Genomic DNA, 22,800 nt, shown 5'->3' with positions numbered 1-22,800 from the left:
GCAGTCAGAGGTCCTCCACTATTTAGGAAAGAAGCAACGAAGGCAATCTATTTTTATTCACATTGAAATGGAGACAAAGATAAAGGTCCTGCTGTTATCTTAGCAAAGTGCCAGTCACATAAAGCATGCCAACGACAATGGTTGTCCTTTCCTCTTTCAATATATGTATCGCCAGGCAGAGAAATAGAATTGGGGTGTACAAGGTTAACAAGCCAGCATCATGTTATGAAGCAAGCGATAAAATTGTCTTATAGTTCTTAACTCTGACCTGTTCCAGTGAAAGCCTGCCAAGCAGAATTATGTCATCCTGAACATCTCTCTCAAACTGTTCGATATATGGAGGAATCTCTTCATCTTCAAGCTCCTTGTGAAGGTCACATGCCTTACTGGAGCTGACAGGCATTACAGCGTCCGGGAAATCTTCACTGACGACATGGGCTGCTGGAAACAAAAGTGACAGATTATCTCTCAGCAAATGGGAGTTCATTCACTGGTTACTACCTTCTCAGTTAATATGTTTGTCCCACCAACACTTCAAGTAAGAAACAGCATCAGTAACACAACTGACAGGTGCCCAGCGCCAGTACCAGGAAAACTGTTCTCAAGTGCAACATCGAAATTCAGGTACAAATTTAGCATGTGCAGCTTGTTCCTTAGGTACTTTTTAAAATGCATGCTCTACATTTCCATGGACACTTTGCTGACCTGTAAATGTTAAAGGGACTAGGATTTGGAACAACTTTGGCTTTCCTTCTTGAGGAAGAGACATAATAACTGCAATTGAATGGGAGTTTTAGGTGGAGCCACACCAAGCATTGCATCTTCCTTTCAACTCACCCCAAATGATTGGATTCCTCCCCCTAGGTGTATGTGTGCAGCTCCTGCCTAATTAATTGGGTCCGGTTCTGCTCTCACCCACAACATTCCCCTGTTTTCACTGCAGTGACGTATGCACAACCAAAGAGCACATGCCTCACATAAATAAAAATAAATCCCACTCATATAGTCAGCCCTAAAGAGAAACTTTGTCTTTTTTCAGTTTAATTGATCATGCTATGTTTAAAAAATTAGATCTTCTCCTTGATATCTGCTATAGTACTAATACTAGTTTAGGTCATAAATAATGACAACTATTTTTGCTCATGTCCCCATGTTAGGATCACTAAAAAACAACAGATATCATATTGCCCACATCTGACTATCTTTCTTGCTTCATACTTCTGTGTGTAAGCTTTTATAGTTCTCTGTGCCTATCTCTTGAAGAAATTGCCATATCTAGTTATTTGCTTCTTTTTGTCCATCCTACGACATGAAAGCAGTTAAAAGAGTTTTTTTTCCTCAATCTCCTTTGAAGTCTTTCATTCTCTAATGAAGACCAGAAAAGGAAAGATAAAACTAAGGCTATTAACATTTCCAGTTTTGCTCACTACTCGTTGTTTAATGATTTTAATTGTTGAGCCTCCCGAGTACTTAAATCACCTCGGTGCCACCAACACACAGGAAGCAGGGTGGGTTTTCTATTTAATTACAACAGGATACAATTCAAAATCATGTTGGGGGAAATGTACAGTAGATATAAACAACTCAAACCATTACCTTAGGGTACACAACTCTTCATGTAGCACTTTACAAGCCTAATGAAAAGTGATTTGACCTACAACTATTAACTGCAGAAACAAAACAATATTTACATTTAAATTTACTGTAATATTAAGGGTTTGGCGAGGAGAGAGAAAACCCAGGAAGCACAGGAAAAAGAAACATTGTCAAAAGCAGAAGATGGAGCATCGCTTGTTCCCCTTGATGCTGTGTTGTACACAACGGGCCATATGCTCAGCTGGTATAAACCAGCTGCTTTACTGCTTTCCCAGGAGCCCTGCAAATTTACATCCTGGGATGTCAGTAGATTCCTGTCTCAGGATAGAGCAATAGTCAAAAAAGGAATAAAACAATTTTGTTCAGAAAGATAAACCTGAAGCAATTCATCAAAACACACTTTTTCTTCTTTGTACTTCTTATTTTTGTGAGGAATCGTATCAAGTGAACTCACTTTTGGTGGAAGACACTGGACTCATTAGCACAAGTTTTGTCAAAAAAGAGCAAAAGAAGAGAGAGAACATTTTCAAAAGCCTTTTTGGGGAAAGCAGTTGAGAAAAATACAGAGATAAATTACAATTTAGATTTGAAAAATATTTCATTAAAATATACATATGCTCATTTAAGCACAGTTGTCCATTTGTCTGAGTCAGAAACACGGAGAGAACAGGGCTAGTTCAGCTGATCTATTCCTTCCACAGTGGCTTTGCAAAGAAACTTCTCAAACTTGTTCAGCATCAGGTTGGTCCTTGCTTGAACTGATTGACAGGTTGGAGGACCAAGCTGATGTCCCAGAGCAATACTTGACCAAAACAAAGCAATCAAACCCTTGTCGTACAAAAGTAGCCAGTGTTAAAAATTCTACTACTTTGTACAGAGAGGATGAAATGGCTGAAAATTCATTAATGGATTGATAAACTAAGTAAAAACTTGCTGCTTGAAATTGTTAGCATGGGCGTCAAAAGTTTTCATTGCCTTGGATGTACTTAACCCTGCGAGTCATGCTTTCCTTGTATCTTAAATCACTTCAGCACAGGCTGTATTTGCAGATGCTGGGCTGTAAATAAAACAATCTCTCTGGTCTTATCTTGGCTGCTTGTGACTTCATTTACTCCTGTGTTTGTCCATCAGGTAGCAGCAGGTTATATGCTGAGATGATAATTTAAAGGGCACGTTCAGCAGCAGAATGGGTTTGAATGCATAAAACTGCAACAAAGTCCACGTGGAAAAATAATTTTGGCTACCTGGTTCTAGAAAACTGTGTACAAATTGTATCTAAAAAGTTCAGTGCCAAAGGTTCATGTGCCAATTTCAGACAACTAAAATTCTGCAAAACTTGGCACTTCAGTTTTTTGGTTCTTGCCAAAGAACAATACAATAGAAATAATTTTTTATGGTGCTCACATATCATGATCTAAAATGTGCATGGATCACAATCTCACATTGGCAAAAATGCGAAGTAAAAAACATATATATCTTTAAAAACAAACAACCAATGTTGCCTTTTAAGTTGCCCTTAATATAATTGTCCTTAATATATTTATATAATATGAAATAACACATACCACAAGAGCGACCAACAGGTTACTCAGCGACAAAATGCTTTAAATATACAATTATATAAATTCTGAGCCATGTTCTTTCCTTTCCTTTGGGGATCATCTATTAATTAGGACTGTATAACTACGTGATTTTTCACCTCAGTGGTCAAATGAAGAAACAAAGCAGTTCTGTAAGAGTGAAACCAAATGAATCCTAGTTTTCTATGGTTTTTCTGATGCTTAATAAGGGTCAAACTTCCATATTAGTTTTTCCCTCGGTGGAGACATTAATAATGATTGTCTGCTCTGCTCAACTGCCCGCTTCCATAAAACTGGTAGGGAAGTCATACCTGTGAGACTTGCTCCCTGTTAAAAAAAAAGGTTTGGAAGTGAACAAGGAGTTGAAACACTGGGAGGGAAAAACCAGGCAGAAATAAATACACCCTCATATATGCACGGAGAGGCTGAAACTGCACAAGCTTCACCACTCCAGGAAAATCTCTCTTTTCTGGATTTTCTTCACCCAAGCAAAGAAAAGTAATAAATTCAGCTAGAACGGTGTGCAGCTTCAGTCACTTCATCTCTGATACCCATCATGACACTTTTAAGAAATAAAAGCACCAAGGCACAGCTTGAGACACACAACAGCAGTGGCCTGCAGTGTGTCCCCCATTTGCTGCCCTCATGCCTACACAGGGGGCTCTGATGTGCACATGGAGTGTGTGACACATATGCTGATGCATTTGCTTGCCCCAGAATTGAATCAGTGAGCAGTGAGCTCAGCAACCTTGGCAGCCTCAGCGTGAGTTCCCTATCCACAGAGCACACTCGGTATGCTACTATATTTCTAATAGAGTGACACGTTTTAGGGCACCTTGCTGAGTAAGAGAATAACCACCCTGGAGAGTGGAGATGGAGAAGACTTCCCCTTCACTCCCTGGTTCCCTTGCTTAGCAGTGGCCAAGTACACATAGTGCAAACTTTAGCCATGCAAAAAGCAGTGGTGACATCTAAGTCAGTTGCCCAAGACCCATCTAAAGTCAAAGGAAGGAGAACAACTGCTTCCAAGGTGCAATTTGACAATAAATGCTATAAATATTGGTAGACAGGGACTACATAAGTACCACAGACAGACACCCCATGTCAATCTTTCACAAATAATGTTGACTTCACAGCCAAACATGTCTTTATTTTCATCTATGTTGTTGAGTGATAAAAGGAACAATCAACCTGCAGCACTGCTATAATCTTTCTCAGCAATGTGGAGTTCTACATTAACATAGAACAATTCAGATCTTGCTAATAACTTGTTAAAGGTTTTTGCTTAAACTATCTGCATGAATTTAGTTGTGACAGTTGCACTTCTTTCCCCCTTGCATTTAAAATGAGATAAAATGGGTTTCAAGGATGTTACTGATATGACCAATGCCAGTTCAAGAGATTTTGCAATCCTAGGCAAATTAAAACATTTGCTTCTTGTAGAACAAAGTTACTTATAAACTAAATAGTCATAAAACAAGTTGCAGCTCCTGGAGCTCCAGCGCCCTAGGCAGCTGCCTGCTCTCTGTCACAGAGTAGGCCCATGTACTGCTGAAATACAACAGGAAGCCTCATACAGACACAAAAGACATCTGGAAAAGGAGAGAGTGGATAGGCAAAAAATACAAGGGCAGCTCTGAGCTGGGCCTTGTACAAACGTCACTTCTAAGATGAACCAGAGGAGGGCAACTGATGTGGGCCTCGTGTAAAGGCTTTATGGTAAAGATGTTGTGAATCAACCAGATTTTAAGTAATGCCTGTAAAAATAAGTGAAACCAAACTAAGGCTGTTGGCTTGAGGTGAAGAAATTTCTTCTCTTATACTTCATTGTTTTTACTGTAGATGGAACATCACTTTGTATTTTCTAACAAGGCCACAGAAAACACTTTCTTACTCATCTGTTTGTGTAAATCCTTGCATAGATAACCTGAAACAGTGTCACATGACCTGTGCATCCGACAAATTGCCCACCCGTTTATCAGCTTAAATAAGGATTTCAGTTTCTAGATTTGAGCACATAAGCAATGATATTTCCAATCTTCTTTCATAAATGTGGAATTCAACATGCAGTGAAACAATCTACAGAAAGCATGCCACTGAAGTTACACTTAAACCACATAAACATGATGCAAAACAAAAACATTTGGATAAAAAGACCTTACAGACTTGCATTAAAATCATCATCCCTTTGACTTCTGAGTTCAAGGAGATGGATTACCCACTCTCCTCCCCACATGCAGACTCAAAAGAGTTTTATTTTTCTTTATGCAATTGACTTTGTTATTTACCTTGGAAGTCCAGCATCTTGTTTTCTTCATCTAGAAGCTTCATCAGTTTAGCGTACAGGATTCTCTCATCAAATTTCACAGGATCTTAAAAAAACAACAGTGAAACGACTATAGTTTCTTCCAGCAGTATTTCAGGAAATACTATTTTAAATGAAAAGTAAAGATATAAAAATACAAAAGTCAGGAATCCTTTGACACTTGAAGAGAGTTTTTACAGGGCTAGTTTCACAGCTCAGAATGAAATTACAGTTCAATACAAGACAATTTAAAATAAAAAATTTATACTTTTAAATTGTGGGCAATATTATATGTTGATCTGGACTGAAACTGGTTTATTAATTCTGCTAATAGAGCAGCTGAAACGACTGTTGATGTTCAAATTACCAGATGAATTCTATTGGACTCGTAATGAGAGTCAAAATACCTAATTTATTCTAACGTGATTTTGGATCTTCATTAGAAATTTTACCTTGCTGTCCATAATAATAACACATTATCTAGTATGAGTAGTAATTACAACACTCTATGAATTTTGAATTTGTGGCTGGTTAGTCATTCAAATTTTTAGTAATATCTGCAGATTTTAAAAAGCAGCAAAGGATATGCATGCTTACCTTTTTCCATAAGACCTAAAAAAAAATTTATTTAAAGGTTCTATATTCAAAGGAGAAATGAGCAACTGGGACCATTTTCTCTCCAGATCTCTCATACCCTGACTTCTCCAAGTTGTCACCGGAGAGAGGCAGATAGAAGACCAAAGAAATGCATGTAAGGCAGGTGGATTAGTTACAGCTACATGGAAGCTTGGGTGTCTCTTTTTAAGTGCTCAATAGAATCTCAAAGAATAAACCTTTTTTACCATGAAATTTCAGAGCCAAGTTTTTCAGTTACACTGGGCATTCAAAGAAGGCAGTGGCTTCTGTAAACCTCTTCTGAAAGTACAGAATCTTTTATGTTTGTTTTAGCCTGCAACATTGAAATGTTCCCTTGGCAAGGGGGGCAAGCAAATCCATAGTGGAATGTTGTTTGCTCTCAGGTCATTATGAACTCATACAAATTTCCAGAACAAATCTAATTTATCAAATATAGAAAAGATAATTGCCAATATCTTCATTTTCACAGAATAACCCATTAAAGAATAGTTAGTGGCTGAAGATATGCTTTTCACCAGCTATTCTCTTTGGTCATTGAGCCTGGCTTTCTGAAGTTCTAAGAAGAGTGCAACTTCAAAGTGTGCCCTGATTTCTTCATGATTTTCTGGTTTTGACTCTTGCTTGTGACAAGCCACTCTGAAAAAAGGAGGTAAACCAGTATGGTTTCCAATCAGGGGATTACCATGCAGGACGAAGCTTTAGTTCTGACTGTCTTTTTTCATCCACTACATACAAATGTACTTCCACTAATTTAACACTTCTGCAAGGAAAAAGAAGCCAGACAGAAAGCCTGGTTTGTAAGTATTGACAAATCAGACTGGTTAAGGTAGGAAGGCACCTCTGGAGTCCAGCTAGCCCAGTTCTCCCTGCTCAAACAGAGCCAAGTAGCCCAGGACCGTGTCCAGGCACCTTTTGAATATCTCCAAGGTAGAAGATTTGCTCTTGGCAGAGGTGTTGGCAAATATAGTGTTATAACTGCTCTACAGAGGTCCACACAGACAGCCTGAGGCTGGTACTGTTACTAATTGACTTTTAATAAACAAATGTTATCTCAACCTTTGAGTCACATTTTCGCCAGGGAGAAAAAGGAGGACCACCAAAAGACAGCTCTTCATACATGGATCTCAGGCTTAGCATGATATGCAATTGACTAAAACCACCTCTCCACTCCAAACCCTGGAAGTCTATGGACTAAGAGCCTGTTCCAAATTCCAAAATAAATAACTATATAAAAGCCCCACCACACAATACAAAATCAGCATTTACGGTTACGTTTATTGCTCAGCCTCTTCAACGCAGTCAAGAGAACGTTTCCTCCCAATGAGAACTGTATTTCCCTATATCCCTTACGTCACCACTCTGCCCGTACACGATTTTAGGCATACATGCACAGATACATTAATCTAATCTGCTTTTCATTCTCTGATTATGAAGCAGATCATGACTCATAAAGATTTTTCATAAGATGAACCAAGGCAGGACCAACAGGAAAAAAAATCTTCCCTTTAAAACTCTGAGCCATAAGTCAACTTCCAAGGTATTACACTGGTCTCCTACACAGTGAATGGGGAAATTATTGTGATTAGATGTAATTCAACCCTGCTTTTTTTCCACCAGAACATAGAAATTCAAGTTAGTGATATGCAATAGAGCCTGCTTTTTTTAGTCACACAAGTTTTTGTCTCAACATGACTTTCAGAAGCTAACAACATAAAGAGACCCTTTACAGTAGATAATCTGACTACAGTACATAAAAGCGAACAACTTTGAGACCCTTTACAGTAGATAATCTGACTACAGCTGTGCATCTATAGTCTCTGCAGTACAAATAAGCACAGGCTTTAGAAAAGCAAAGGGCTAGCCAGGTAACACAGGAGAGCTGGCTCTTGCGTGCCATCAGCTTATTAGTGCTTAACAACAGGAGCCGGGCCAAAGCACTCAGCGCATAGCTAAGCACTTCATTACCATGATGATGTCCTTACTTAAGTCCATGCAAATTCAGGCAGGCCCGTTCCCACCCTTTTTTATCTAAAAGCCATGACAGCAGAGGAGAATTTCCTTGCTAGACAATACCTCCTGGTTAATCTCTCTCATACCTATGCATAACTTCTGTTCTTCCAGCTCTGCAGTCACACCCTTCCACTAGCTGCTATCGCCCACAGAGAGCAAAGCTAAATATCTCAGCTAAACTGGCAAAAAGAAAACCGAAAAAAACTCCTCGTGCACTTTTACGCACTCTGGGGTTTCCTTCTGTTAGGCAAACACATATTCAACTCCGTAATAAAATTGCTCTCCAAGGAGGACTTTGGGAGCAGGATTGTGAAAAAGCTACAGCTTAGCACTCAGTTCTGGAGTAACTTCATTAATTAAAAAGAACATGGTGTAGACAATGCTCTTGGAGCGTGCTTCATTTTGCTACAGTAGCAGAGTGAATACGGCACAGCCTCATTTTTACCCACCCATTAACTCACTGTCCTTGATCAAAGTCTACACTGCCTATCGTATTCAGAGCAGTTAAGGCTTAGAATTCAAATTGTAAACCTCAATATTTAAATAGAACTGCATATGTGATCTCTGACACCTCATTTTCATGAATGGAAAAGAATATTCTGACACCAAAATTACATACTTAATTCTGCCTCACCTTCTTCACTGACCTCCATCCCACACTGCCTTGGGTTTATTTCCTCATCCATCAACGGGTCAAAGTAATTTCTGCTGTATTCATTTCCTGTGGAAAGCACATGAAGTAAGGGTCAGCGATTATTAGAAGCACATGAACTAAAATGTTAATTTTGAAATCGACACCAGCAAGCAAAGGGGCATTTTTTGCTACTTTACAAGCTTAATTTTTTTAACAAGTCCTCTAAGCCTACTGGTACTGCAATTATCATCTTGTGAAAGGTCAGAAAAGGTAATTCTGAAAACAAGTGGACTTTATGTTACTTTTTCTCAGGAACTAATGAGAAAAAACTCTCAAATTCAGATGGTGGAAAGGTAAGAAAATTTTTTAAAAATACAGCATCCCCAATATAAGCCAAATTATTCTTGAAACACACCATACAAGTGAATTTTCCATACTGCAAAGGAATTTGTGTTTCACAGCTGACCTCTCCAATTTCAACAGTTTTAAATTTCACCACTGAGGTTTCAACGTCTGGTGCATCTTTAATACTGTATCGAACCAGAGAAGTGTTTAATTACAGAGGAGATACTAGGATACTGCCTCATTAATCTGAATAGCAATTATGTTCAGTTGGACTAGGTAACTAACCCAAGATTTTGATGGGATAGACCCACTCATTTTAGTACTTGGCTATTTTAGCAGCTACTTTTATCTGCTCTTTAGAAAATAAACAAATTTACTAAAAAAAATTGTTTGTTAGAATTATCATGACATAATACAGTACCTAGCTGCCTAGAAGAACTCATGGTAAAAGCCAGAAGAATTTCCTGTACAAAAGGAGGGAGGGCAGACTTTCCTCAAAATATGCCTTTTCTTCAGCAAAAGTGCTGCACTCTATTAAAACCATCCACATGTTCATTTGGATTTCAAACACAGTAAATTATTATTAAATAGGGGGAAAAAAGTAAAATAATTAAGTCCATAACAAATTTTTTAATTGCTTGAATAGACATGGATATATATATCCTGGGAAATACATAAAAGCTGAATGTATGAGGGGGTTAATTCATCCAAGATACACTACTGTTGTCTACAGTGTATTTGTTTTAGGATCAAAAATAATCCAAGCAGCAGCTCCTTTTCAGAGACTAAATGAAACTTTGATATGAAACTAGGTTTAATTTATATTTCTGGACTGGCACATTTTGACTGTCAGTCTCTGTTCCTTCAATGTAGTAAGTACAAGAACTGAAAATTTGCTTTACCTTGAGGTCTCAATAAAGAAAAAATAAATGAGTTTCATTTTTGTTACTTTATCTGTCAACAACTACTAGGCTGGTATGAATCTTGGCAGTATGTAATCAAAGTCTTATGTACTGCAATAACAGAGCCATTCTACCTTATTCACTGTAATTGTTTTTCTCTAGCACAAAGCACCATGATGTTATATGAACACCACTTCACATGCTGGTAAAATAATTCACCTACGTACTAAAAAAAGAAAATGATGATGCATTTCTTTATTCAATTATTTCATAGATGTAAGTGTAAATTGCTGGAACGTATGTTGCACCCATGCAAACAATATTCAGCTCTTGCATAGGCTTTTTGCACAATCTTATTATCACAACAGCTTTTATTGAATTTTAATGTCCCATGTGAGTCTGGTGTGAAACTTTGTGGAGTAGACTTTTGGGCAACTCTTCTGGACAGAATAATTGGCATTTAGGAGGAAGTGTCATGTTATATTTGAGTCTGCAAGGCATGGAAACCATTATTCAAAAAAAGAGATACATTGACAAATAAGATTAGACCAGAGCTTGCTCTCTGGTCCTCTTTAAAAAAAAGAACAACCTCAACACTTTGAGGAGTATGAGATATTTTGTCCAGGGCTTTGGCTCTGTCAGAACCACACACAGCTGGCAACAGACAGTTATGCAGAAGGAAAAAGAACCACCAGGCTTGATTTCCTCAGAGCAACATACACTCTTTAAAACTTACATAAGCAGAACAAGTGGTGAACACCAGAATCACCTCCTCATGGTGATTTTATAGATAACAAGCTATTTTAAACTGCAGGACTCCACAGAAGACTTTTATTGAGGTGTTCAGAAGAGCTGAATCACACGAACCTTAGGTCACGGCTCTGGGCGGGGGATGTTGCTGTTTGTGGGGTTCTTGGTCTTTTTCCCCCTCAGCTCAACACACACACCTTGACAAGCGGTGTGACCAGGAGGTCTGGGCTCTGGGCAGGTCCTAAAATTTCTCAGGGGCAGTGGGAGTTGCTTTAGTTTTAAAATACAAAATTATCAATTTTAGTCAACGTAACACACTGCCCAAGGCATTTTGCTAATAACATTTTGTGAGCATGTGAACAGATTACCAATCATTTCACATTTGCTTTCAGAAATATTTGAAAGCATATAACATGTAAATTAACAGTCCACTAAGGAATTCACATCAGTCTGCTTTGTGGTATAAACACAGTAAATGTTAATACAGAGCTTGCTTGTAGGTATTTTGAACAGCACCATATAGCTTGATGCTTTCAACAGAGCAAGTAACTTTGACTACCTGCTCCCAAAAAAGACCTGGCCAACTTTAGAAACTTGGGTCTTTGCTTTGATCCAGAGGTTGTCTCAAACCCATTAACTCAATTTGAAGTCCCGCTCTCCCCTCAAAATTGTGTTATTTCATGTGGAAAACATGATGGATAATTCAGGAAATCAGAATTGAAATGCAAAATCACAGATTATCTATACATTAAAATAAAAATGGAAAGAAGGGTGTTGGCACAAGAGTGACCAGATGGGAATTTCTACGGTTTAATTAAAGCAAGAGGAGTTGCTAATAAAATTAGCATAATCCTTGGATGCAGCCCATGGGACTGTACACGAATTACTAGGACTGGATGAAACTTAAAAGACGGCTTTTAAGATAAGATGTCTGTAGTCAATTATGTAGTCTATGTCCTGAGAATACCACACAGGAAAGGCATGACTAAGCTGAATTTCTACGTTGTCCTCTACTCCACAAAGAGATCAGGTAGTCCTTGTCAATTACACATGAAAGGTATAGCAAGGAATTTGGATAACAGGCAATTATTCCATTTATGTTGTATTACTGATCTAGGTTTTTAGTTTAATGAAAGAATAGAAAAAACTCCATTGAATTTGTTAAGTAACTCCCAACCAATGTAAAAATTAAGGAATTATCAACAGCCAGATGACTGACCACTAAAAGCTTGGATAAACAATTGTTGGTGTTTATTTTCAGAGTGATGCTGGGTCTTCAGGATAAAAGGAAAAAAAATTGGCATGAGCCATCTTTCTTTAGAAGACAATATGCAGATTATGGTGTGCACAAACTTGCCCTGATAAGAAACAAGTGCCTTTTCAGACAGCACCATGGTCAATATGTGTCTACCAATGACTTGGGAGAACGTTATTGGACCTTACTAAGGCAGCCCACAGAAGCCTTTGTATCAGATAGAATAAGACAGAGACATTTTGGAAAGATGAAATCCCAGCCTGAGACTGCATTTTGACCCAAAGTGCTTTTGAAACATAGTGATGCAGCTGGGAATGGAAAAGAGTAGTCCTCCTTTCCTCCTTTCCCACACCTGACTTAAAGCATTGATTTCAGCGGCAATTCCTATTAGGGAACATCACAGCAAATACTCACTGTCTCCATTCAACAGAACTGGACTTATTTCCCTGGGAATACTTTTCATTTTACTTAGCAGATACAGCCCTTTGGGCAGCCCAGACTGAAGGCTCTGTGATAACATATTTCCCCATTCCCTTATGAGAGCCAAAGCAGTGTCCTGGGGTCACACTTGAATATCCTCAAAGAAAAGTGACCACCTCAACTCGGCCAGGAAGAACCAAGACTTGGGATTAGTAGGAAGGGAAGACAAGGGTCCCACTTCCTGCATCTCCAACTACTTCACTTAACCTTCCTTAAGTTATGATGGGTTATGTAACTAGCCCTTCCACCCACCTGTTTTCATGATTCAGCACCTACACTGATAAAGTTTGATATCTACAAGTTGCTTATTTGAGCCTTTGATTTTACACTGTACTTTGAAAAAAATCTATAAAGAGCCCTAAAAAAAATCATTCAAAAGAATTAAAGAATGAGAGGAAAAAGAAGCCTTTTACCTTAAAACAAATCTCACAGAATGCAGAAATAAAGAAAAATCAAAAATGAAAACTGCATAAATAGTAAGAGTTCCTGCACAGTGAAAAACTGAATGGGTTTTGAGTGAATTTATAAGTTCTTATTTCATATACGCAATGATTTAAAAGTGGAAAATTATATAGGAAAATCTGAAACTTTCACAAGAAAAAATTTGAGGTTTTATTCCAAAATTTAGTGTTGCTAGAGTTACTCATATCCAAACGTTATGAAGATGTTAAAAATAAAACTACAGTCTTATAGAACATAGTGAATTAATATGTAATCCAGAAAACAATGTTAAGTTTCCATTCTGATTTTTTCAAGGCAAAGAAACCAGAAGCTACACTTTTAGTTTCGGTTCTTAATTATCATTACTGACCCAAGTTATTGGTCACATTTACCCCAGCTCATGCCCATTTGAGACATACGTATCTAACATTATTTTCAATATTATATGTATAGATAAGTATTTTCTTTGCAGATCTAAAATAAGATTCCCGGGGATTGCAACTTTATTTCAGATTATCAAATATATGGAAAAGTGGTAGAGATGTTTACACAGAGCTTTTCATGAATATTCATGAAATTTTCAGGAATACTAAGCAGTATTCAATGAAAAATTACATGTTAATGGCACCCTGATCGTGAAGAGCATTAAGCCAGTGACAGGACAGTAGACTTTATCTTGAAAACACAGCTTGTTAAACACTACCGACACCAGGTGACTTCCCAATTTTTAAAAAAATATTTTAAAGGTATCATATGTCGTTCTCCTTATCCTCAGCAGACACCATAGGTAATGAGGAAATCAGATAACTGCGTCTTATGTTTATACTGCAAGCCTTGAATAAACTCACTTGTCAGCTTTGACAGGACACTGACAAAGGGGCTGTTCCTGAGCCTGAGCAGGGCAGATTGTGCTGTGCCCGCCCCAACCCCTGAAAAACACCGCATCGCACCCATGGCACTCACAATTTCTTGCACCCTGCTCCACTCCTGCAAGACTTACCACCTTCTCTGCTGTTTAAGCAAAGGTACAGCATGGGAATTAGTTATTTTTCCCTTTTTTTTGTCTTTCCTGCAGGCAACAGAGGGCACTGTGCCAAGGGATGCCAGTGTGAGACCTGCTACTTTTCCTGGGGAAACGCTGTTGGTCGAGGGCACGAGAAAAAGATTTACTGATGATGATGGAGTTCATTTAGGAACACTATTAGATAGTGTGACACATGTCAATGGGGAAAATGGATACTGAGCTCTCCCAGGCTGAGAGGCTTGGCTGGTCCCACCTTATGCCAGAGAGGGAACTTGCCAAATTTTGAGGATCTGACAGCACTATTACGAGGCAAACATTTTCCAACTGTAATAAATTAGCCTTAAATATATATTCAGTCACTCTCTGAAAAAGTATTTTCCCAATTATAAAATGCATTCATTCTTCACAATTCTTCTCCCCCTACCTTTCACAAATTCAGTTTTAACACATTACTTAGATGAGTGGTGCGGTATCCCTGTTGTTAGAATTGCATGCAATGGATCACGTTTTGCACACTACATTACACCTTGTGCCGTTCTGCTGATTTCAATTGGATTACACATTGTGTAATTCAACGCAAAATTACTTCCAATGACAACCCTTTTATTCCTATGCATACATGGTGATCCATCATGCCCTGCATACCGAGTTTGGCATTTCCATTTCAAAGTCCCTGTTGGAATCAGAAAGCATGGAACAACATACATAGAACTTGAATTATTAGATACAAACTTTGCCATTGTTTAAGGAAAAAAAGAGTATGGTTTTGATTCATATTTCTGGTCCCATCCTTTATGCAAATCACTTGGTCCAACACAAATCAGCAGTATTGCAAGCTCCCATTTCCTTCATATGGAGCACAAACATGAATTTACAGCAGATGCCTATTTCTTCACCTGTGTTTGCTGTCTCTCCAGTGGGTTCCTACCACTTCTTTGGAACAAAATTAGACCCTGTTCAAAAAGTGTTAGTCTCCAGTTGTCTATAAACAGACTGAACGCAATAGAGTTGCTGATACTTTTAACAATCTGATATCCCACATGGCTCCTTCACAAAGCTCTTTTTTGTCAGTATATTCCTACTTCAAGGTCCTTGCTTGGTTACATTCTTGAGCAAGGAAGGGCTTATATTGTCCTGACCCAGTTGAACAACCTTTGGCAGTAACTGTTCCTTAGCAAAGGCTTCTCTCTACTTTAGCTTGATAAGGAGCAGAGATGCTCTATTTTACAGCGGGATTTTCCCTGCAGGACACATGCAGCACTGTGTTAGGTACACCCAGCCAGCTCTGCAGCTTGGAGGTGATGCAGCAGAGATCCACGTAGACACTAATTTGCTCCCAGAAGCAGTGTAGCCATGCTAATGCCAGTCGGTATCTGGGATAATTAGAAGAGTAGTTCCTGGTCTTCAACTGAGAAAGCTTTCTTTCCCTCCTTTTTTTCTTTCCTTTTCTTTCCCCCCTCAGATGTTGTTAATCTCTGTGGGCAAATTTATTGGAGCATGATATGAGATGTTAACAGTGCCCGTTGCAGATAAAATGGTAGAATTAATTAGAGCTTTTGATTTTAGGAGATAATCTAGTTTTGAAAAAATTTGTGTATTGGGGATAATGGGGAAAAAATGAATGCTTCTTGTCATCTTGAGACAATTTTAACTTGAATCATCAATATTTAGGGTCAGACTGCCTCAAGCCTTTTACAAGTGCACAGCATACAGGAGAACATGATTAGCCTTTTTTTTCTCTTCCTTGCAAAAGCTGCAGACTATCAGAGTCTCCAAAGATGCCTATGCAGTCACCAGCTACAAGGTGGGCCATGCAGTGGGAGCATGCTCAAAATACCCCATCCCTGGATTCTGCAGCTTGCATGTGCAGTTGACACTGCGGAAAGATCACATTCTAATTTGATCTGACATATATTCTGTCTGTATGGTTGGGCTGGATATTTTACTTATCTTGTGACAATGTGAACAGTGCCATCCCACAGGGCTCTTCTCAGCACTAGCTAGAGCAAATCTGTGGATCTCTGCAATGAACACTAAGAACCACAAACTAGTATAAGGCACTTGGACTTTTTCTGATAGCAGCTGAGGACAAAATGTATTGAATGCTAAAATAGAATAACATTTGCTTTACAGGCCTACAATAAAATGCTAAGTACAGTAGTCCTGTATTCAGAGATTGCTTGTAACATACATCATCCATCTGAATTTGAGCCATTGCCCTTGTCTTCTGCTGTCAGACAAAGATGGAATAATTCCTGGGGGTTTGGTGCCCCTGTCATGACAGTTTGCTGGAAGCTCTTTGCTGAGCAGAGACTTTACCAAGCCAGCCTGAACTTTAGGACACTCTACAATGTATTTTTGGGTTTAAACCCCTCTGGAGAAAAGAGAAAAACTGATATTGGCTCACCTTGAGATTGGGTGTCTGACAACTGAGGAACTGGTGGACACAGGTTCTTGCAGATTTGTGTGATGTAACCCCAAATGTTTTTCCCAGGGAAATTTGTCTAGCAGGCCTTCCATTGTGATGGCCATCATGAAAACCTCTGTAAATTCAATGTTTGATGAGATGAAGAAAGGCAAAAGGGTTGGTTGGATTTAGCCACAAGGAAACTGAGTATTTTAAGAAATAAGGAAATTGCAGTTTGACTAGTACAAGGCTGCTGCTAGATGAACTTATTTTCACAAGCGATATGTGAAAGAAATGAAGGTGATGGAAGCAATCAGAAAAAAGCCAGCATAGAATCCAGAAGAGAAAATATGATGGAAACCAATTAGCTGGCTGAAAAATCAGGAGATTAATCTGAGTAAATAGTCAGGCAGTTCCCCGGGTCACTATAACACTTAACAACAGTATTAGGACTTCACCGATGATGGAGAGCAAAGAGCAGAAAGAGTTACTCAGTGGCCTAGTCCTGAACAACAAAATTTCAGGAACAGGTTTTAAGCCTGTCTTGAACACGCAGCTGACTATTCACACCACTTCCCAGTATATTTAGTATGGAGATGTGCAAGAAGACATCTCAAAAGTAGGTGGAGGTTTTTCTAGAGAACACTTCCCTCTGGCAATTGCTGACAGAGGAACAGCCTGTGACACTGTTGCCAGGTGGAGGAAATGATAGTAACCCCTGTGGCTATTATTTGCTGCCATTAACAACATGGGCGATAGGTGGAAAGATAGTGGAAAGGCATAGCCTTCTCTCTGCCTTGCCTCCAAGTGCTTAGCCTGAAAACCCAGCCTGATGTTTATATAGTGTTCTCAACCTGTAATCTGCTAAATCCTGTGATTAAATAATTTTGCTCAAGGTTATAACTGGTTTTAAGCTGTGCAGTTTAACACCAAGCATTAGAATTGACAAATGCCATTCCCCATTGAGTAAGCAACTGAACCTAAGCCTGGGGGCTGAGAGCTGGAAGAGCAGCCAACAGTTGTGAAGGGAGGTAACCCCAACAGAGAGAGTATTTTATTAGCATCCAGGGAAGAAGAGAAAAAGGAAAGGGAGCAGTGTAGAGCCTAAAACATTTATTTTACATGGGCTATGCTGCTGTGCTTGGTGTGTGGGCACACACTCCTAGAGAAATAGCTTCCGGCATGGGGTGCAACTCGTGTATCCCAGGTGGAAAAAAAGGGAAAATTCTGTGCTGATATGCTTTGTGAACTGTGTACTGGTTCCTGAGAGCTGAGGAGCAGGAGAGGATGCTGTGGAAATGTTTCCCCTGTGGTAGAAGATATCAATAGTGTTCAACACCACGTCTGGTTTTGCTGTGAGCTGAAATGGCACCGGCTATGCAAAGCCTCTATGAACTTGGAACAAAGGAAGGTAGGCTCGAAGAACTGAATCTTTGGGTTCTGGAGGACCCAGCCCTCAATAGACTGATGCATGAAGGATGTACTACCTGTAGACAGAGTCTTCACTGAGGACTGTGAAATATAACTATTTATACATTACTACATTAATGTGATACTGTATTTACCTGTGCAGCTGGCTTTTCTCTTTCCCTCTTTAATGAAGAATTGTAACACTTGGAAATGGGGAAAATTAGTTCATGAGGTACCTGAAGATTTTTTCCCATGTTTCAGGCTTGAAGATGTTGGCTTATTAGTGGCTCTTGATGAATTTTAACCGGTCCCTGTGATTGCTGACACAAGTTAGACTAAGAATAATTTAATGCAAGGTTGGACCAGATGATCTCTAGAGATATTTTCCAATCTAGACTTTTTTATGATGGTATAAATGGATGATTACTTTTTAACAGCTGCTTGACTTAGAGCTATGTGAATAACTGATCTTTTGGTTAACTGGACGAACAGAAGGTCAAGAAGGGAGACACAGTGTTGGGAAACAAAATTTTCCAACTCTCGGCAAGCTTTCCTCTCCCATTACAGAAACACTTAGCATTGTCTCAAGGCATTGCATTCCAGGCAAAATGGAACAATTTCTGCTCCTTTCACAAAGACTATATTCAACTAGGGTTTTTTGAGCAAAATGCTATTTAGGATGAAAAATCAAAATGTTTAAAAACGCATTTCAAGCTTTTAAAAAAAATGTGTTGTTTTCTTGAGGGAACTATTCATGAATTTCTGAAGAGGCCACTGAAAGCATGGATAGTCTCCAGCGAGCCTGACTTCATTTTTTGCCAGATAGACTATTTCATTAAAAAACAATCAATCCCTTTGTCTGCTTAATCACTGTTCTGACAGTCTGCAAAGGAAAGAAGAAGAATTCCTGCTCCATGTGGCACTGCACAGAGTCACATGAAGGCTAAATGGAAAGCCAAACCTAATTTTGCAAGAAGCCATTAGGAGCCGTGGGCTCTCCAGTCCCGCAAGGATAAAATCTTAACACAACAAGATCCAATGTTTTAAAAGCCTGACTGCCTGAAGGTCTGCTCACCAGCCTGCACTTACCCATTTAAATACCTGGGCTGGAGGAGTGCAAGGGCACAACACTTGTGAGTTGGATGGGTAATGCTGGGTGATCAGGACTGTTCAAAGCCACACCAGTTACTTTGGTACCTCGGGAAGTCTTGGCCCTTGGATGCACATTTGCATATTCACAGATGCACACAGTCCACTTGAATTTAATGAGACCACATAGTCCAATCAAGTAAATTTTTTAACGGGTATTTAGGGAAGATTTTGAGTCTGACTTTAGGAATTTTTGCTTTTATGCTAAATCTGGGCCCAAGATTTTCCTCATATGACTCGCAATATCTTTAAATTATACCTTTAAATTCCTTTTGTCACCTTCTTTCTCACTGGATTACGAACTAAAAATAACCATTTTCCATAACATCCAGGGTTAAAAATAATTCCAAATGGAGTCATTAAATAATAGATTAAAAGATACCAAAACTCTGCAAAAGGAGAACTGACATCAAGTGAAGCTCCTTATAGTTCAGGTAAACCAAAACAATAAACAGAAATTGCTTCCCAAGGCAGCAATTCTTTCGGCTGCTGCATCAAAACTGAGCTGAAAAGCCAGGATCGCTCCCTTGGACAAGCTGAGCGAACAGGACTCTGCTCCAAGCATCTGAGCAACACTGGCTGAAAAAATAATGAAAGATGAAACAGAGGCAGGATGCCGATTCACTGAGGGCATATGGGAGACCTAAGGACAACAATCAATCACGGATCTGTAAGCTGTTTAAAACTATTCAATGCTAGGGAGCCAGTGAGCGAGCAGCATCTGTGTGCTCAGACTGGCTGCAGTTCCTCCAAAACCCAGCTCAATCCAAATTGGGGGAAGCACTGCCACGAGCAACAGCTCACTGCACTCACTCTCACTGGCAGAGAGGCCCACACAACCTGCACCCCATCACAGGGAGTCACTTGAGCATGGAGACAAAGCCTAGGTCTCTAAATATTTAGACAGCCCGTGTTTTTTGGCAGCATGTTGGATTTCCTACCCAGGGTTTTCTGGGGAGCCTGCTTGAACATGCTGGGATGGCAACGCCCAGCACAGGCTGTGGAGTGTGCAGGTTAGATGGGGAACACAACCACTGTTGCTGCATTTGAGGCTAATCAGGTTTGATGTCTCACCTCTTGGTTCAGCATGGGCTTGCAGCCCGAGTTTTTGTTGGTGAGCTGCAAGGGTGCTATCTGGCTTGTCATGTCTAATAACTTTCTCTTCTGAAGGCTGGTATGCTGAAAGATCTGTGCTGCTGATGTTAAAAGCTGGATTTTCAATGCCTTCTGTTGCTGCTCTCTCTTCTTTTACTATAGAAAACAAGGAGGTCAGAAGAGCATATTATAGCAAAGTGTAATTCAATGACAAGCAGAAAATTCCTTCTAGTAATTCCTTTGCTGAAAGACTCAAGTGTATCGTCCTCAAATGTCGCCAAAACAGAATTAGGTTAAAATTAACTCTAAAAAAAAAAAAAAAAAAAAAAAAAGAATAAATGATTAAAATAATTACAAATTGCACCCTGACAAGCAAGAGCAAAATTTCGCCCACAGCCATTTGTCTGTAATTAGTTAATTAATCCTTACACAAATTATGAGCAATAACTCATCAAGCAAGGCTCACCCATCAGAAATTCAGCCGACTTGGATTTCTTCTGCTTAGTTTGCTTCAGAGCCTTCTGCTGGAACTTCTGGAGGGAAATTGTTAAATGAATAAATTAGCTAAAGAACGAAGATCATCCTTTATGATCCACAACTAACACAGTATTTTAAATATGGGATGGCATTGAAATGTCATTTAATTTAAATCTCTGCTAAAGGGGTCAAACACTAATTGAACAACAGAAGGGGAAGAATTAAATAAAATAGAAGAAAAGTTAAAACAAATGCCAAATGAAGGTCAGATTAAAATACTTTGTTTTTCCCCAATTTTAATTAATGCAAAGAAACCTCAACAAATGAAGAACATTATAAGACTTGTCTCTCAGTATGCATTCAACAGCAACTGCTTTATTTCACTTGCAGAACGGCAGTGCTTCATTTAGAAAAGTTTGGTTATGTAGAATATTTATAGACAGACTTCCCTGACATTCCCCGTTCTCCTATTTTCTAAGTCCACTTACATAACCAGTGTATCTGCTCATCACACAGCAGCTAAAAATGAATGAGCTCTACCCTTTCATACAACGCAATAGAATGAAAATAGAACCAAAACAATTATAAATGAGGTGTCACAAAAGAGAGATCATGGTCCAGGGGAGAGAGGAAGCAGGGCTCATTACAACAATGAAAAGTTCATTTAGTATTAGAGAGATGTCAACAATGGATACGGTGAAGTCAAACAGCAGGAGATCTCGAGGGACCTTAAGTCTGATAAGTTCCACAGTAATTCCCTTGGGGAGACAAGGCTCGAAATATATATGGTCACATTGAACTAAGGAAGGCCCAAGTGCTAAGCACTGTCCTTGTATAATACCTCGAGCAGCACTGGGCAAGAGTCACTCTTGGTCTGGTACGTGGCTACAGACCCTATTTCAAATGCTGACAGTCAAAACAGGCAAAGATTATCTAAAAAAAGCACATCTGGTAGTATTAATCAAAGCCAAAACCAAAGTAAGAAAACAGTTCAGACCCATTTATTTTAGAATGTCACATGGCAGCTTCTAAAAAACAGTATTATTTTTTCAAGCCAGTTGCTTAAATGTCCAGTGATAAAGACCACTCCTGGCAACATAGCTCCTGAAAACTCTCAATACAAAAGGACTAATTACAAGAACCATTGAAAAATTGCAGTTTTTACAGCATCCATCTTTCCTGTTTGATTGTGGGTGTCAATTTCCAGTAAAAAACACCACTTGCAGCAGACACAATCAATAAATCTGTCAAAAATTACTGAACCATAGCACTGACAGGTTAATATAGATATTAATATCTTCATATTTTTACATTTATATATGCACATATATATATGTTTTTCTGAAAACAGTGGACTTCCTCTAAATTAAGACTAATACCCTACTAAAAAGCAAATACGTAAAAATGATCAGACACGTTCTGAAAGCTACAATAAATAAATATAATAAGAGAAATGATTCCTACAAGCCACATGCAGCACAACCAAAGTTAATGATAATTTTGACAGGAGTTCAATAGGTTCAGAAATTTACCCTACTGCTTCTGATTTTTTTCAAAAATACACATTCATTCAGTTAGTATCTTTAGAATTATGTTTGCTTTGCAATATTAAAGAATTGCTGCATTCCTGCATGCCATAAAATTTTAATTGAGTCACTTTTAAAGATTCCAGAGTATTTGTAACACTGCTGTGTGATAATTATTCTTACTATGCCGTGTATAATCACCACACAAAACCTTAAACTTCATGTTAACAGCTGAAGAACCAATATCATGCCAAAAATTCTGGGGCAAATTTTCAAGTGGTATTAATCAGTACACATCTGTAACTTTGACGGAATTAAGATGATCTGCATTAGATTCTGGGTATTCTTTCTGCATGTCAGATTTCCCTAGCAAAACTAAGTGCTCACTATATTGGCCATAGTCAGCTTTCAACTGCTATAGTCTGGAAAATGCACAAGCTCCTTTCACAGCACAAAAAAGCAAAAAAGGTATTCTTCCTTCCTCATATATAATAAAGAGTGGGTTTTGGAGTGGGTTTGTGTATGTGTGTGTTTTGGGGTTTTTATTGTTTGGGATTTTGGGGGGGTTTTGGTTTGTTTGCTTTCGAGGGTGTTGAAGTGTTGGATTTTTGAGGTTTGCTTGGTTTTGGTTTGGTTTTTTTTTAGGATTCAATACAGTTAACGGCAAAATTTTGTATTTTTCAGTGACACAAATGACTACATCATTCAGTACTTCAGTAAAATGCAAACTAGTATTTTTAGGTAATTGATGTAACAGGCTTGTGTTCCCTACTTACTA

At 38.8% G+C, this 22,800-nt stretch overlaps 1 protein-coding gene across 1 annotated transcript in view; it reads right to left on the bottom strand.

Annotated features, from left to right (window-relative positions):
• The window catches only part of OFCC1 (orofacial cleft 1 candidate 1), a 173,066-nt gene that overhangs the window by 146,207 nt on the left and 4,059 nt on the right, over positions 1-22,800 (bottom strand). The window contains exons 2-6 of the mRNA XM_032115778.1: positions 20,486-20,552; positions 19,999-20,175; positions 8,762-8,848; positions 5,465-5,548; positions 269-441 (exon numbers count right to left, since the gene is read on the bottom strand). Of these exons, the coding sequence (XP_031971669.1) occupies positions 269-441; positions 5,465-5,548; positions 8,762-8,848; positions 19,999-20,175; positions 20,486-20,552 (588 nt within the window). The remainder of the gene's footprint in view (positions 1-268; positions 442-5,464; positions 5,549-8,761; positions 8,849-19,998; positions 20,176-20,485; positions 20,553-22,800) is intronic.

Source organism: Corvus moneduloides, chromosome 1 (genome assembly GCF_009650955.1).
Source record: "Corvus moneduloides isolate bCorMon1 chromosome 1, bCorMon1.pri, whole genome shotgun sequence".
NCBI classification, from domain to species: domain Eukaryota; kingdom Metazoa; phylum Chordata; class Aves; order Passeriformes; family Corvidae; genus Corvus; species Corvus moneduloides.
Note: the sequence above shows the minus strand (reverse complement) of the source record. Positions and strands in the feature narration are given on the sequence as shown.